The sequence below is a fragment of the Lipotes vexillifer genome, unplaced genomic scaffold (genome assembly GCF_000442215.2).
Source record: "Lipotes vexillifer unplaced genomic scaffold, Lipotes_vexillifer_v1.1 scaffold914, whole genome shotgun sequence".
Taxonomy (NCBI): domain Eukaryota; kingdom Metazoa; phylum Chordata; class Mammalia; order Artiodactyla; family Lipotidae; genus Lipotes; species Lipotes vexillifer.
The window spans coordinates 398,936-413,034 of NW_006780388.1; the positions used below are offsets into that span (position 1 = coordinate 398,936).

At 59.2% G+C, this 14,099-nt stretch overlaps 1 protein-coding gene across 3 annotated transcripts in view; it reads right to left on the reverse strand.

The window, feature by feature from the left end:
• Positions 1–2,358: 2,358 nt before the first annotated feature.
• The window catches only part of MGRN1 (mahogunin ring finger 1), a 55,640-nt gene continuing 43,899 nt past the window's right edge, over positions 2,359–14,099 (reverse strand). The window contains exons 11-17 of one of the 3 annotated variants that reach the window (XM_007453462.1): positions 12,682–12,791; positions 10,253–10,318; positions 8,603–8,829; positions 7,945–8,044; positions 7,593–7,638; positions 6,126–6,224; positions 2,359–2,471 (exon numbers count right to left, since the gene is read on the reverse strand). In XM_007453462.1, coding sequence (XP_007453524.1) covers positions 2,359–2,471; positions 6,126–6,224; positions 7,593–7,638; positions 7,945–8,044; positions 8,603–8,829; positions 10,253–10,318; positions 12,682–12,791 — 761 coding nt within the window. Of the gene's footprint in view, positions 2,472–3,969; positions 4,011–6,125; positions 6,225–7,592; positions 7,639–7,944; positions 8,045–8,602; positions 8,830–10,252; positions 10,319–12,681; positions 12,792–14,099 lie in introns of those variants that run through there. The other 2 variants (XM_007453464.1, XM_007453463.1) reach the window with 2 other exon arrangements.

The following is a 14,099-nucleotide window of genomic DNA, read 5'->3' on the forward strand; positions in this document are numbered from 1 at the left end:
TCTGGAGCCCCAGCCTTCCCCTACGGGGAGGCTGCTCACTGGGCAGGGGAGGGCTGACCAAGCAGAGGGCCCTGGCTGGGCTCCAGCATCCTGGCAGCCAAACCTGCCCCTCCAATCCATTCCCCACATGATAGCTGGAGAAAGTTGCTCCCTTGCTTAGAAGCCTCTGACTAAAACTACCCCACAAGGTGTCTGCACCTCACACCCCCAACTCTGATGCTTCAGCCACTTGCTGGACACACTTGGTCCACTCCTGCCTCCGGGCCTTTGCACTTGCTGGGCCGCCTGCCTGGGGTGCGCTTCTGCGGAGAGCTCCTTGGCAGCATTCAGGGCTCAGCTGAAATATCTCCTCAGAGAAGCCCTCCCGAGCCACAGGTTAAATCAACTCCATCTTGTGACCCACTGACTCTCTTCCTAACAGTAACCAGACCTGGGAAGACTTGGATTACTTGCGTGGTGTCTCACTGACTAGAACACAGGCTCCGGGGGCATTGCCCATTTTGTCTTCTGGCAGAGCAGGCACTCAGTTCACGGCGGTGGGGTGAATCAACTCGCCGAAGCAACTCGCACACCTGGAGGCTTTGGGCTCTGCCACCTGCTCAGGAGGCAGAGCCAAGTCCCAAGGGTCCCTCCTTTGCTCCAACCCAACAATCAGCACGATGATGACCAAAAGAGTAATAACAGCAGCCCTCACACCCTCCTGGAAGTTGTAGTTCGCAGACATCTTATACATGAGGGAACAGAGGCTGCAGCCACAAGTTGGCACCTGCACTGCTGTGAGGGCGTCAGAGCTGCCACCAGCTACTCGGCTGTCTTGCCTCCCAAGAAACAGCCTCAGTCCTGCGGTGCTGTGCACGGAGGAAGGAGCGGGTGGGATATTGCTGCATGATTTTATTACTATAAATAGACAGTAAAAACGAACAAAAACTAGCCAATCAGAGTACATCAAATGGTAGCACACGCAAGTACAAGACAGGCCAGTCTGCATCCTGTCCTTCAGAGTTACTGGCACAATATCGATGGCATGGCCGTGAGAGGAGAGGGCTGAGGAGAGGGACACGGCTGCCCTGCCTGTGTGTGTGTGTGCCTGTGTGTGTGTGTGCCTGTGTGTGTGCATGTGTGTGTGTGTGCATGTGTGTGTGTGCATCGGCATGCGTGCACCCATGAACACATGGTGGGTGGGAGGGGAGGGGAGGCAGGGAGCCAAGGGGCCAGGGCAGGCTGCCCCAAGTGTGGCCTCTGTTCACAGGCTCAACCGGAGGGAAAAGGAGTCATCCACGCCCGACTGCCCCACTCAACAGAGCCTCAGGCTGTGCAGCCGGCCGCCCCAGAACCCTCCTTCCCAGGGCAGCTCCTCAGGAAGCGGGACCCTCTCCCGCTTGCAAGGAAAGTGTCTGCACCCGGGAGCTGCAGACCCACCCACTGGGCTCAAGGTCCTGCTGCGGAAGCTCTCACCCGGGGGCACCAAGGCCAAGCGTCCCCTCTGCCTTTCTGTTACCCAGAAAGTTTAAGAAAAGACGAGGTCACCTCAGATGGGACCCTCATCCCCTGGCAGGTCCCACCACAGGAGTCCCAGACAGAACAAATCAAAGAGAAACGCTAAGTGGCATCTACGTGGTGAAGAGGGAGCGGAGAAGCCGCTCAGGCCCTCCCGGGGCAGGTGGGCGGCAGCGCCACCGGCCGAGTGGAGCCCCCCACCCGGAGGGTCTGACGACATGGACTAGGCCGCTTCTGAGAAGGTGTGGGGCTCAGAGAAGGGCTCCTGGACACAACCGCTGTTAATGGCCAGACCCAGACCTGGCCTGACTGCCTAGCCACCCGGGGGGGGCGGGGGGCAAACTGTGGGAGGTGGTCCCACAGGGCTGCGTAGGGAGGGGGGAGGGTACACGCACATGGGGAGGGGACAGGCACTGTTTCCTTCATTGACTGACACTCGGACCCCACTTCCTTTCCTCCCACAAGGCCCCCGTGACGTTTCCTGTGAAGACTGCACTCTGTTGAGTTCTCGGGCATTGACGGGCCCCCTACGGATTTGGGGGCTGGGTGAGGCCCATCCAGGCTGTACGTGGGTGATCAGCCCGTAGGACGTCTGGGAGGAACCCCAGAGCTCAGCGCCCAGGACAGAAAGCCGCCATCCTTCATCCTGTACCATTTATAAATACATCGACCGTAGAAAAAGGGGGTTGTCAGAGAGGAAGGTCAACTGTGCTCTTCAATCAAGGGTCACATGGCCCCTCGGAGCCAGTGACCACACAGGGCGTGCAGACTGGAGAGGCCAGGGGTCATGCTGGAGTCCGGGCAGCCCCTCGGCCAAGTCTGGGGAGCTGAGGGCTCCATGCTGCCAGCCTGGCCACGCTTTCAGAGTGGGGTCAGCTCAGCGGCCCCAGGGTCAGGACTGGGGCCACCAAGTGGAGGCCGGGGGGGCCCGGCGGTGTGGAGGCTGCGGGGCGTCTCCATGGAGGTGGACCATCCTGCAGGCGGGAAAAAGGGAGGAGGGTCACGTTCGGCTGAGCTGCCCCGCCTCACCGCTCCCTTTGCCCGCCAGGCTCTGGGTCCCCACCAGCTGCCCCACTGTGTGTCTGCAGCAGAGCACACAGAGGGCCGGGTGACCCCAGCCCCTGCCCTGGAACAGAAAGCAATGGGGCACCTTGGCTGCCAGCTCCCGGGTGCCCCGCCCGTGCCGGCTCCGTGCTTCCTGGGCTCCGACAGGCCACTGAATTTGGCTGGAACTCCGTCACCCCCGGTGGAGGGGCGCCTAGAGCGGCCCCAGGAGCCCCTGCCTGCCCTCCTTGGAGGCTGTTCCCGCCATCCCCACATGGCGCCTCCAGGATGCCGTGAGGGGCTCCATCCCTGGCTCAGGCCACCTCCAGGCGCTGGTGCAGGGGGGAGCTGCACACCTCTCAGGGCCGTGCCCATCCGCACAAGGAGCCCCGGGGTGGATTCAATGGCAAACCCAGAAGCCCCCTGCAACAGACTTCGGGGACTCGGTGAGGGACAGTTTTCTTAGGAGCCATGGCTTCACGTGGGAAGCCAGCTCTGACACACAGCACACAGGACAAATACAGTTCCTAGCAGCCGGGTCTGACCCGTTTCCTACTTCCGGAAGTTTTACCTAAGTGGCAACACTCAACATCTCCCACGGATGAGAATAAAAGTGTCAGGTCCTATTTCAGCAGAGAGTAAGATTCATCACAAGGAATGATCAAGGAAGACGAGAAAGGTCTGTGGGGGAAGGCAGTGGGTGGATGGACCCCGCAGCCTGGGTCCAGGACGGCTGACCGGGAGGAGGGCTGCGTCCCACAAGGCCGACACAGCACGCGGTGCGACCCCACCCACACTCGTCTGGAAACCCTGGGCCACCGAAGGAGCCAGGTTCTCTATCTCCAGACTTGCTGGCGAGGCTGCTGTCACCTGAGGGAGGGGCAGGGGCCCCAGCGCGTCCCCTCCCAGTGGTGCTCGCAGAACTGTCTTCTGTAAAACGTCTGTTTGGGTCGCCCAGGGAGAGGGCACCTCCCTGTTAGGTGCGGAGACCACTTCACGCAGCCGCCTCACAGACTGACATCAGGGCATGTTGGTGTTCCGGAAGGTTCCAGAGGTGGGTGGGGGAACAGGCTAGTTGTCAGCGACGGGAGGGTCTCAGCTAGGGCTGAGTCACTGATCCCGGGACCCTCAAGGCTGCAAGAGCCTGACTGGGCTGCCTGGTCCAGATGGGAAATCCTCTGGTTCCAAAAGCCAGCATCAGACCCTGCAGGACCACCTCTCAGGGGCACCTCTGCCTTGGTGTTTGGAGCACTCTGGATTCTGAATCCAGGGCCCCGGAGAAGACACGGCTGTGGAAGGAGCCCGGAAAATGGGAAGGAACCCCCAGCGGGAGCAGGAGAGGGAGGGTGGCTGGGGCCCTCTCTCCAGCACCCTGCCAAGGCCGCCCGCAGAGCCCCCGCCCCGCGTGCGAATGCGTCACGTACCAGCTTACTTCTCTAAACCACCGGAGCAGGAGCCAGGCCCCAGGGCTGCGCAGAGGAGGAGAGAGACGGAAGCTCGGTTAGCAAAGCGCTCAGAGGGACCGGCACGTTCCAGGGCAGAGGCACTGGCTTTAGGACAAGGTGCCAGGGTGGGGGTGGGATATGATGGAAATAAATGCCACACAAACCGATGTGCTGACACAAAAGAGACACGTGCTGAAAACGCTTCCTGAGAAACAGCTCTGGGCCCAGTGCTAATGAAGAGGAACCCAGCCCAGGGAAGGATGCAGGTAGCTGGGGCAGGGCTGGGGGCTGGGCACAGCGGAGCCCAGGAAGGGCCCCCACCCCACAGGGCTGCTGGGATGCTGGACATCTAGGATTTCTCCATTTTATGAATTTTCCCCCATCTCCTTTCTTCCTATCTACAGGATACGCTAAGATTCACTGAATCACGCTCCATCCAGCCAGAGAATGCGGTGCTGTTAAAAAGAGTGGAGATCCCTGCGTGTGTGCATTCTTAAACACACACACTGATGTGGAAGATGTGTAGGGTCTCTGCTAAGCAAAAAAGCCCGGAGAGAACAGAGGAAGAGGCGTGGGAATGGACGACTCAGAGGTGTGCGTGTCCACGAGGACCCCTGCCTGCCCCCCAGGTACAAGGAGCCATGCTTGTGAGGAGGGGGTACAGGACACCCACGTGCAGCCTCCTCTCTGCTCTGGCATCGAGAACCAGCCCCACCCTGCTGTCCGGTCAGGCCCCACAGCCAGCTTTTTGGCCTCTGTGGCCTCTCCTCTACCACCTCCAAAGCCGACTGCCTCCACCCCCAGTGTGGACCTAAAGAAGGCCCAAGACATGCACTGGGGGGTCCAGAGAGCCAGAGGTCCCGCTCTCACCCGTGGGCTGGGCCAGCCGGCTGTGGCCTGTCCTGAGCTCCTGGACACTCCGTGGGCCACTCGAGGCGTGGGAAGTGAGGGGTGGCACCGCAGAGGCTGCGTGCACTCAGGGTGCCCTCACCCACACCCATGGGCCGCCTACAGGGTCAGGACTCACTCAGGGCTCTAGGAAGCTGAGTCCCTCTCCTGACCGCCCCTCAGCCCCTGACCAGGTTTTCATCCTCATGATATACTAAGTCCTCTGGAATCCTGTGTTACTTTAAGGTCCTAGACACAGCTTTCACCCAGGGGTTCCTTTGGGTAGGCCCGTGTGTGTCAACGAACCAACTAGTGCCCTCCTTCCTCACACCTGGGGACCCGCTGTCCTCTAACCACACCCTCTGTCTGCACAGGCCGCTGCTCGTCCAGAATCCCAGGAACAAGAGGCCCTTCCAGACCAAAGCACATCACAGTTCCCCCAATGCCCAGGCCAGGGGACCAGACAGTGGTGGCTCCCGGGACAGGTAGGGGCGAGGAGAAGGGGCTTCCCAGCCACGAGGAAGCAGCCAGGCTCTGAGGGCAACGTGGCTTTTTATCTTGATTCCGGAAACCTCAGGTGGTGTCCCAGCAGGCCTGGGCACAAGCGTCTGAGAGATCCCAACTCCCGTCCCGTCTTTGGACCCCAGGACTTGAACCTGAGGATCTTGACCCAGAGGAGCAGAGAGCAGAGCTAAGGCCACAGGGCCCTAGGTGGGGGCCTGGGAAGGGGTGCGAGGAGACGCAAGACCCCTTCCTGCTGCCCTTGGGCCTCGCTGGCACCTAGTGCCCCAGCCCGTGTCCCTTGCCCTGGCCTGGACATGCTGCTTCACCCGGGACCAGGGAGCCCGTGAGCCCCAGGCCAGTGGTGGAGCCTGCTGGCCCTCGCCAGGCCTGCAGCCAGCAGGGAGGTTTCCGTCTTCAGCTGCCTGGGCAGAGGCCTGGCTGCTGGGGCACCCAGCACAGCCCAGGGATGAAGGAAGATAGCAGTGGCAGTGGGACCAGATTTGCCCGCCTGGCCTTAAACAAGAAGCCTTTTCTGCCTTCCTGAGGCTGAGCTGGCTCCGGGATGAAAAGGGGCCTCGGGCACAAGCTCTGCCCCAAAGAACCAGGGGCTGCAGGGTGACTGTGTAATCCGGGCCTGGCCGTGCTTTGCGGGTCAATGGAAGAAGCATGGGCTCAGAGCCAGGGACGGGGAAGTGGGCTTCCCCCAGGCCTGGCAGGCTCCCAGTGCCACCGGCCGAGTGCCGTTACCTGGCAGGTAGATGTCTGCAGCTGCGCTGGGCTGGCCTCGGCTGCAGGGCTCGGGGCTGCTGTCCTGCAGGACATTCTCGATAGATGGCACTCGGCTTCCTGCAGAGGAAGGGGCAGGTTGGGGACCGGCAGGCAGGAGTGTGGGACCCCAGACCCCACCCTGGGGCCCAGACCCCGCCCTTGACTCCCCCTCTGCTCTCCCAGGACCCAGAGGTAGACGTCTATTTTCTTTCTCTTTCCTTTTCTCCTACCCACCAGCGTGGGGCTTTATTTTGTTTTTATTATAAAAACATCACATACCCACATTTAAAAGACAACATGGAATGGTAATAGATCTGACTGTCTCCTATCTTCCTGGACAGGTAGGTGGGTGCTCAGCCCTCTGACCCCTAGGCCCGCAGCAGGGAGCTCACATGTGGGGGAACGGGGGGTGTCCTCTCTCTCACACATCAGTTCTCAGCCTGGGACCTGCACTGTGCTTGTGGGGGCATCCCCTCAGGCAGAAGAGGGACCTGGATCCTGCGACAGGGCCTCCAGAAGGCCCCCAGTCCTGGCACATGCTATGTGCAGGTGGGAAGGAGCCACAGCCATGGAAGGTGGGGAAGCTTAGGCCTGAGAGGCAGAGGGACCTGGCCCTGCACGCCGGGTGGGAAGTGACAACACCATGCTCCTGGGGGACACCTTAACCCTGGCACCATGCCCAGGCCCAAGGCCCTGCCCAGCGGCCTGCAGGCAGACATGGGTCACCCAGCGCAGCACCGGCCAGGGGCCACCCAGCAGGGAGGGGGTCACAGCGCCAGGGTGGCTGCAGGTTGCTCTGGGGGCCTTGACCACACTTTGGCCACGCCCTGGCTCTGTCATTCTCAACTAAAGGGCCTTGGGCCTCCCCCGACACCAACCCTGAGCCTCAGTCTCCTCATCTGTCTGACACGGGGAGGAAAGACCAGGACTGCAGAGGAACAGCGTCTTCCCACCTCCCGTCACCTCCCCACTCACAGCCAGTGCCGGCAGCGGCGGCTGGGACTGGACCCCAGGGGGCTGCCAAGTGCTAAACCTCTGCTCAGGAGGGGCACCAGGCCCCTTACACAGGGAACACGCCAGGGAGGGGCCTGGCTGAGCTGCGCACCCACCGGCCATCGGCTACCCCAGGCCTGGGCAAGGCCCAGAGACCCCGGTGGGACCCTGCCCTGGAGGGAGGGGCACAGCCCAAGCCCAGGAGCATAGAGCACCGACCAGGGCCAGAATGATCCAGGCGGGAAGAAAAAGGGCTGCTACCACTAAATGAACGGATAAGGAGGGAAAACCAGGAGCGGCCCAGGGCTGTCCTCCATGAGACCGTGTAGGAACCAAAGTGTGTGGTCCCAGGAGGGCAACTAACACAGCTTGGAGAAACCTCCGGAAGAGACTTAGAGGCCCCGCTTCCTGCCAGGCAGGGAGCACCAGGGCCTCAGGGAGGAGAGGGCTCACCTTGCTTTAGTGATGAAGTCTCGTCAACCTCCTCCGTTATGAAGCTCTAGGAAACAAAGGAAAAACATGCCTGGACCCTGGTGCTGACAGCTGGGCACCAGGCTGCAGGTGGCCGGGGAGGACACAGGGTGAGTTGGGTCCAGGACAGGCGGCGCCTTTGGGTGTGTCACACACAGCTCCTCCTACGGCCCTCGCTGGACTCCACCCAACAGCACCCACCCAACAGATGAGGAAACGGAGGCTGGGGGAAGTCACAGCAGCCAAGGTCGAGGAGTGCGAGGGAGTGGTGGAGTGTGGGGACGGAAGGACAAATGGCAATGGCACGCCTGAGGAGGGCGGGCAGGGGCCTCACCTCGGGGGAGCTGCTCAGCGCCACCCCTGCCCCGCTCGGCGGGGGCGGGGCCTCCGAGTCATCCTCTTCATGGATGGGGGACGATGGGGACCGCAGGGTGCTGGGGACAGAGTGGGCGGAGGACAGAGGATGAGCAACGCCAACCCCACCCAAGCCAACGCCCCAGCTGGGCCAGCCAACGTGCGCTAGGCCTGGGGAGTAGGTGGCCCTCCACCTGCAGCCTGCACACAGCACTGTTTGCAGGGGAGAGGGGAACCGCGATGGTATAGGCTTGCGGGGAGGGCTGAGCAACAGCAGGAGAGACCCATGTGTCCTTTTGTATCTTTGGAGTTGTTTTGTCACACGTATAAGGCGCAGGGGCCGTGGGAGTTTTATAGAACCTGTGCCTTTATACTTTTCTAGAAAACCAGCACACGTCTGAGCAAAGACTAAACACAGCAGGGCTGCTCGCTGGCACCTCCAAGTGTCCAAAGGACCAGGACTGACCCTTGCCCGGCCCCTGGGCATGTGGCCCTCGAAAGTCCCTTACATCAGTGATGATGATCCTGTAATCGCCAAGCAAGGCCAGGGCTGGCTTGTGGGGCACAAACAAGGTGGATGAGGTGCACCTGGAGGGTCCCGCACACCTTCCCCAGGGGGCTGCCGGTGGTGGTCTCACCTGTCAGGGGATTTGCTCCTCAGCTTGCCCTTCTGGAGGCTGCTTTCCATGATCCGATCGATCCCAGCAAGTGGACAACTCGCTTGGGACAGGCCGTCTGAGACACCCGAATAGGTGATCTCTTCATAAAGGGGGGCCGAGGGGATGGCTGGGGAGGCGGCCCGAAGGCCGTTGAGCGCCTCGAGCAGGGAGATGGGCTCGTAGCCAGGCGGGATGCTGTCGGAGCTCTGCAGAGACAGGAGCAGGTGAGGGACGGGCCGGCCAGGCGCCCTGCCCACTGCCCATGGCCACAAAGCCCCAGACGCCGGCCTGGCGCCCCAGGGATGGTCTGCTCCCCAGAGCCTGCTCTCTGACCATCTCCTGTCCACTCCACCTTCCAGAGACTCACATCCCCCTCCCTCAGAGGGGCGCCAAGAACTCCACAGCAGCATCGGACACCCCTGCCCAGGGCGCCCTCGGCCATCAGCTGCAGCTGCAGCCCAGGACACCCAAGTGGCCCACTCGGTGCCCAGGATGGAGGAAGAGAGGGCCTTGGCCAGCCCCTACCTGGCTTTCTGCTCCTGCCTGGTGGGCGCAGAGAGTGAGAGAGGTGTTAGTGAGAGGAGGGGGCAGGGGCTGGAGGGGAGCAAAGCCATGGCAGAGGTGGAAGAAGCCAGTAGGAGTGTGTGGCCTAGGCCAGGAGGACCTGCCCGACACGGGGGCCCAGCCTAGAGACCCTTCTTGGGCCGGACGAGCAACTGCAGGGCTGATATGGGCTCCGGGGAGCCTAACAGGCACCTCCTCAGGACCAGTCTCATCCTCTCTGGGAGTAGATCCAATCAATAGGCTGAGTCTTGCTTTAGGGTTAAAGGCAAAGGGAGATGTTAGGGGCAGCCACCTGCCCTCACTCTCGTGAACAAGGTGAAGGGCAACGCTCTCTACATGGGACTCCTGCCTGCCTGGCTGACCTGTGAGAAGGAAGGGAGCTGCCCTTTAGGGAGGTGACAGAGTGACCCTAGGGACCAGGGGGAGGCAGAGGAGCCAGGTGGTGCTCTCTGTCCTCAGCGAGCACCTCCTGGGTTCCCTGGGACCACGGTGCCTGCATTTGTCCCAAGCCACCCCTTGCCCCTCGAAACAGGGAGAAAACCTCTCTGTCTAGGCTGACCCTCAGTGACCCCAACCCTCTACCATTTTCCAAAGGGGCCCGGGGCTCAGCGGAGACCCAGGCAGAGGCCCGGCCCAGCCGCCACATGCTGTCTGCTCCCTGAGATGCAGGAAAAACGTGAGAAATACAAGTGTTGGCCCGCAGAGCAGGGATGCAGGACGAGCAAGCACGAGGGACGTTTGCAACAAGAGCGGCAGCCTTAGTTCCGCCTCCGTCATTCCACTGCCAGCAAGAAAAAAAAGGGAAACAGGGCATCAGGAGACCACGGGCAGAAGCAGAGCTGGCGAGAAGGGGCGCCCGGCGCTTTCTGCCGACAGACCTTGAGCTTTGCTTGTTCCACAAAACTCCCTTCCTGGGCAGGGACGCCGGGACTGGGGAGAGTGGATTTGACAGATTAAATGAACAGAACACGTTAGCCTGGGGTGAAAGTGACTTCCCATTCTTGTCACTGGTACAATAATCAGGGCACAGGGCAAAGACGTAGCCACAGGGCCAAACACACTTACTGTTTCCCTTTTAGGTTTCTTGCTGGCCAGTGAGGCAGGGTGCGACTTTGATTTTTTAAAGGGACACTGTCAAGATAAAAATCATAGATTTTACCGCTGCCACCCCCCATGCGGCGCTGGAGCTGGCTGGCTGGGGTATCCCTGGTCTGCTGGTCTCCAGGTGTGCCATGAGCCAGCGCTTCGCAAACTCTACGTGCATGTAAATCATGGGGACCTGGCTGAGCATGGGTTCTGCCTTGGGCCTGGGTTGGCTGCGCCTGCACATCCTTGCAGCTCTGGAAGAGCCCATCCCCGTCCGTAGCGGCCACTCATGGTCTGGGTCACCCTGAGCAGCAGGTCCTGGCCAGGGCAGGTGTTGACAGTGGCCAAGCGCTGCCCACAAGTGGGCCTGGCTGGGCACAGGGAAGGGACCTGGAGGTCCCAGCACAGCCTCATTGACTCATCACCAAGTCTAACTCCTAAAGGTGGGGCTAAAGCCCCCGATGATCCCCATTCTGCAGCGATCTTAACAGACTCACTGGAGGAAATGCCCAATTTGGACTCTAGTACTACGTGGAAATTGCTCGTGCAGGGAATGTGGCAGAGAACAAGGGCCAATTTTAATTGGGACTGTAACCTCCAGAGAGGAAGGCGGTGGCCCTCTGGAGTGCGAGCTTACCATCCAAGCCCCAGGCTGCCCTGCACTGTGGGAGGCACTTTGGCTCTCAGGACAAGAAGGATAAACACGGGAGGATCCTGCCTGACCCTCAGATGCCAGGACAGAAACCCGGAGAGGCGACAATAAAAACCCACCACCTGAGCCCACCCTCCGTGGAATAGCAAAGCTCCTTTCTCGGGGTCAGGAACAACTCAGTACTGTTCTTCTCTCCACCAAAAACATGGTGCTGGAGAAAGTACTCGCTGTTCTGAAAACAAGTCCACTGTTAAATGGCTGAGGGCCTGGTTTCAGAGCCGGAAGCCCTGATGCCTATGGGCCCCACAGGCTAAACAGTGTGGCTGGCCCGGGAGAAGTGGGGTGACGGGCACCCCAACCTGAGGGGCAGCCTTGCTCCTGATCCAGCAGCAAGACCACACCTTCAGATTTTGAAAGAGAAGCCAGAAATCTGAGTCTTAAGGAAAATTCCTAGACTTTTAAACATTGGCCCAATTTTCAGAAATGCTGGGCTGAACACATCACACCTGCTGGCCTGGGGCAGGCGCCCTCTGTGGGTACGCCAATCCAGAGGGCTTTGGCTCTTTTTCCTTTTTATTTTTTTATTTTTTTAAAATAAATTGTATTTATTTATTTATTTATTTTTGGCTGCGTTGGGTCTTTGTTGCTGTGTGTGGGCTTTCTCTAGTTGTGGTGAGTGGGGGCTCTTCGTTGTGGTGCGCGGGCTTCTCATGGTGGTGGCTTCTCTTGTTGCAGAGCACGGGCTCTAGGCGCCCGGGCTTTAGGAATTGTGGCTCGCGGGCTCTAGAGTGCAGGCTCAGTAGTTGTGGCGCACGGGCTTAGCTGCTCTGCAGCATGTGGGATCTTCCCAGACCAGGGCTTGAACCTGTGTCCCCTGCATTGGCAGGCGGATTCTTAACCACTGCACCACCAGGGAAGACCTCTTTTTCCTTTTTAGAGAGCTGGCAGGGCCTCTAAGAATCACTGGATCCAAACAACCTCAATCGAGAGCCAATAAAATAGGTTCACTGGCTGACAATGCTGAAAGCCAGCTGGGACCCGGGAGCCGGGAGCCGGGCCTACCCCTGTCCGTCCACGGTCCTTCTGCCCCCACCTGCCCACCTCAGCGACCCCCTAAACCCCACCCTGTCGGTGTGTCTCTCCACATCTCTTCCTGTGTCTCCCTGTCTGCCCATCTCTCAGCATCTCCCTTCTGAACCTCATCCCCATCTGTCTCTCTCTCTCTCTCTCCGTATCTGTCTCTCCATGTCTCTGCATTTCTGTGTCTCTCCCTCCCCATTTCTGTCTCTGCCCACCTCTCTCTCAAGGTCACCTTGGTGGAGCAGAGGTGACGACACCACGACCCTTCAGACTCAGTGAAGGGTCACCTGCATCTCAGGCTCTTGCTATTGGCAAAAGCAACGCCATCCGGCAGCCAGAGCTCACTGGGCCCAGCCTGGATCACCCACGCATCTTCACAGCTACCCGTCGGGACCAGGCAGGTGAGCCAGAGGCCCAGAGAGCTGGGAGGCAGGGATGCTGGCCAGATAGTCTGGGTCCTGGCCTGGCACCACCCTGAGGGCAGAGCCTGGGCAGCCTCCTCCTGGCCACACCTCCAGGGCTTCCTGACCTACTGGCTCCCACCAGACTAGCCCCACCAGGAGCCAGGCACTGTCCTAACATGAAGGCGGGCCCTGCACAGTAGGCAGGGGCTTCCTCCAGGCCCCTCCTCTCTCCACCCCCACACCCTTCAATGCAGGAAGGAAGAGGCACTTACAGAATGTTCATCGTGGTCCATGCTCTGGGCCAAAACGGGGCTGAAGGAGATGGGGGACAGGGCTCCTGGCTTCTTCCTCACTGCCCGGATCTGCAGAAGGGCCCGGAAAGCTGTGGCGGAAGGACAGGGTCATGTCAGGCAAGGGGCAGCACCACTGAGACCCTCCAAGTTTCGGGGACACTGACCACCCACCCACCCCGCAGCAATCCCAGGACAAGCCACGTTTCTGAGTTGAAGGCAGTATTTTTTTTTTGACATCAGTCTCAGTAAAATTTTGAGGGGTATGTCTCTTCAGGCAAGGGAAACAAAAGCAAAAATAAATAAATGGGACTGTATCACACTAAAAAGCTTTTGCACAGCAAAAGAAACTATCAACAAAATGAAAAGTCCACCTACTGAATGGGAGAAGATATTTGCAAACAATATATCTGATAAAGGGCTAAAATCCAAAATATTCAAAGAACTCATACAACTCAACATCAAAACAAACAACCCAATTTAAAAATGGGCAGAGGGGCTTCCCTGGTGGCGCAGTGGTTAAGAATTTGCCTGTCGATGCAGGGGACATGGGTTCGAGCCCTGGTCCGGGAAGATCCCACATGCTGCAGAGCAACTAAGCCCGTGCGCCACAACTACTGAGCCTGCACTCTAGAGCCCGTGAGCCACAACTACTGAAGCCCGCACGCCTAGAGCCCGTGCTCTGCAACAAGAGAAGCCACCACAATGAGAAGCCCAAGCACGGCAATGAAGAGCAGCCCCCGTTTGCCGCAACTAGAGAAAAGCCTGTGCGCAGCAACGAAGACCCAACACAGCCAAAAATAAATAAATTAATAAATTTATTTTTTAAAAAAAGATATATGCACCCCTATGTTCTCTACAGCATTATTTACAATAGCTAAGATATGGAATCAACCAAAGTGCCCATGAACAGAGATATGGATAATAAAGATGTGGTGTATATACAATGGACTATTGTATATACACCATAAAGAAAGAATAAAATCTTGTCATTTGGGTTTCCCTGGTGGCGCAGTGCTTGAGAGTCCGCCTGCCGATGCAGGAGACGCGGGTTCGTGCCCCGTTTCGGGAAGATCCCACATGCCGCGGAGCGGCTGGGCCCGTGAGCCATGGCCACTGAGCCTGCGCGTCCGGAGCCTGTGCTCCGCAAATGGGAGAGGCCACAACAGTGAGAGGCCCGCATAACGCAAGAAAAAAAAAAAAAAGAAAATCTTGTCATTTGCAACAACATGGATGGACCTAGAGAGTATTATGCTAAATGAAATAAGTCAGATAAAGACAAATACTGTATGATTTCACGTACATGTGGAATCTAAAAAACAAAATAGGGGCTTCCCTGGTGGCGCAGTGGTTGAGAGTCCACCTGCCGATGCAGGGGACGCGGGTTCGTGCCCCGGTCC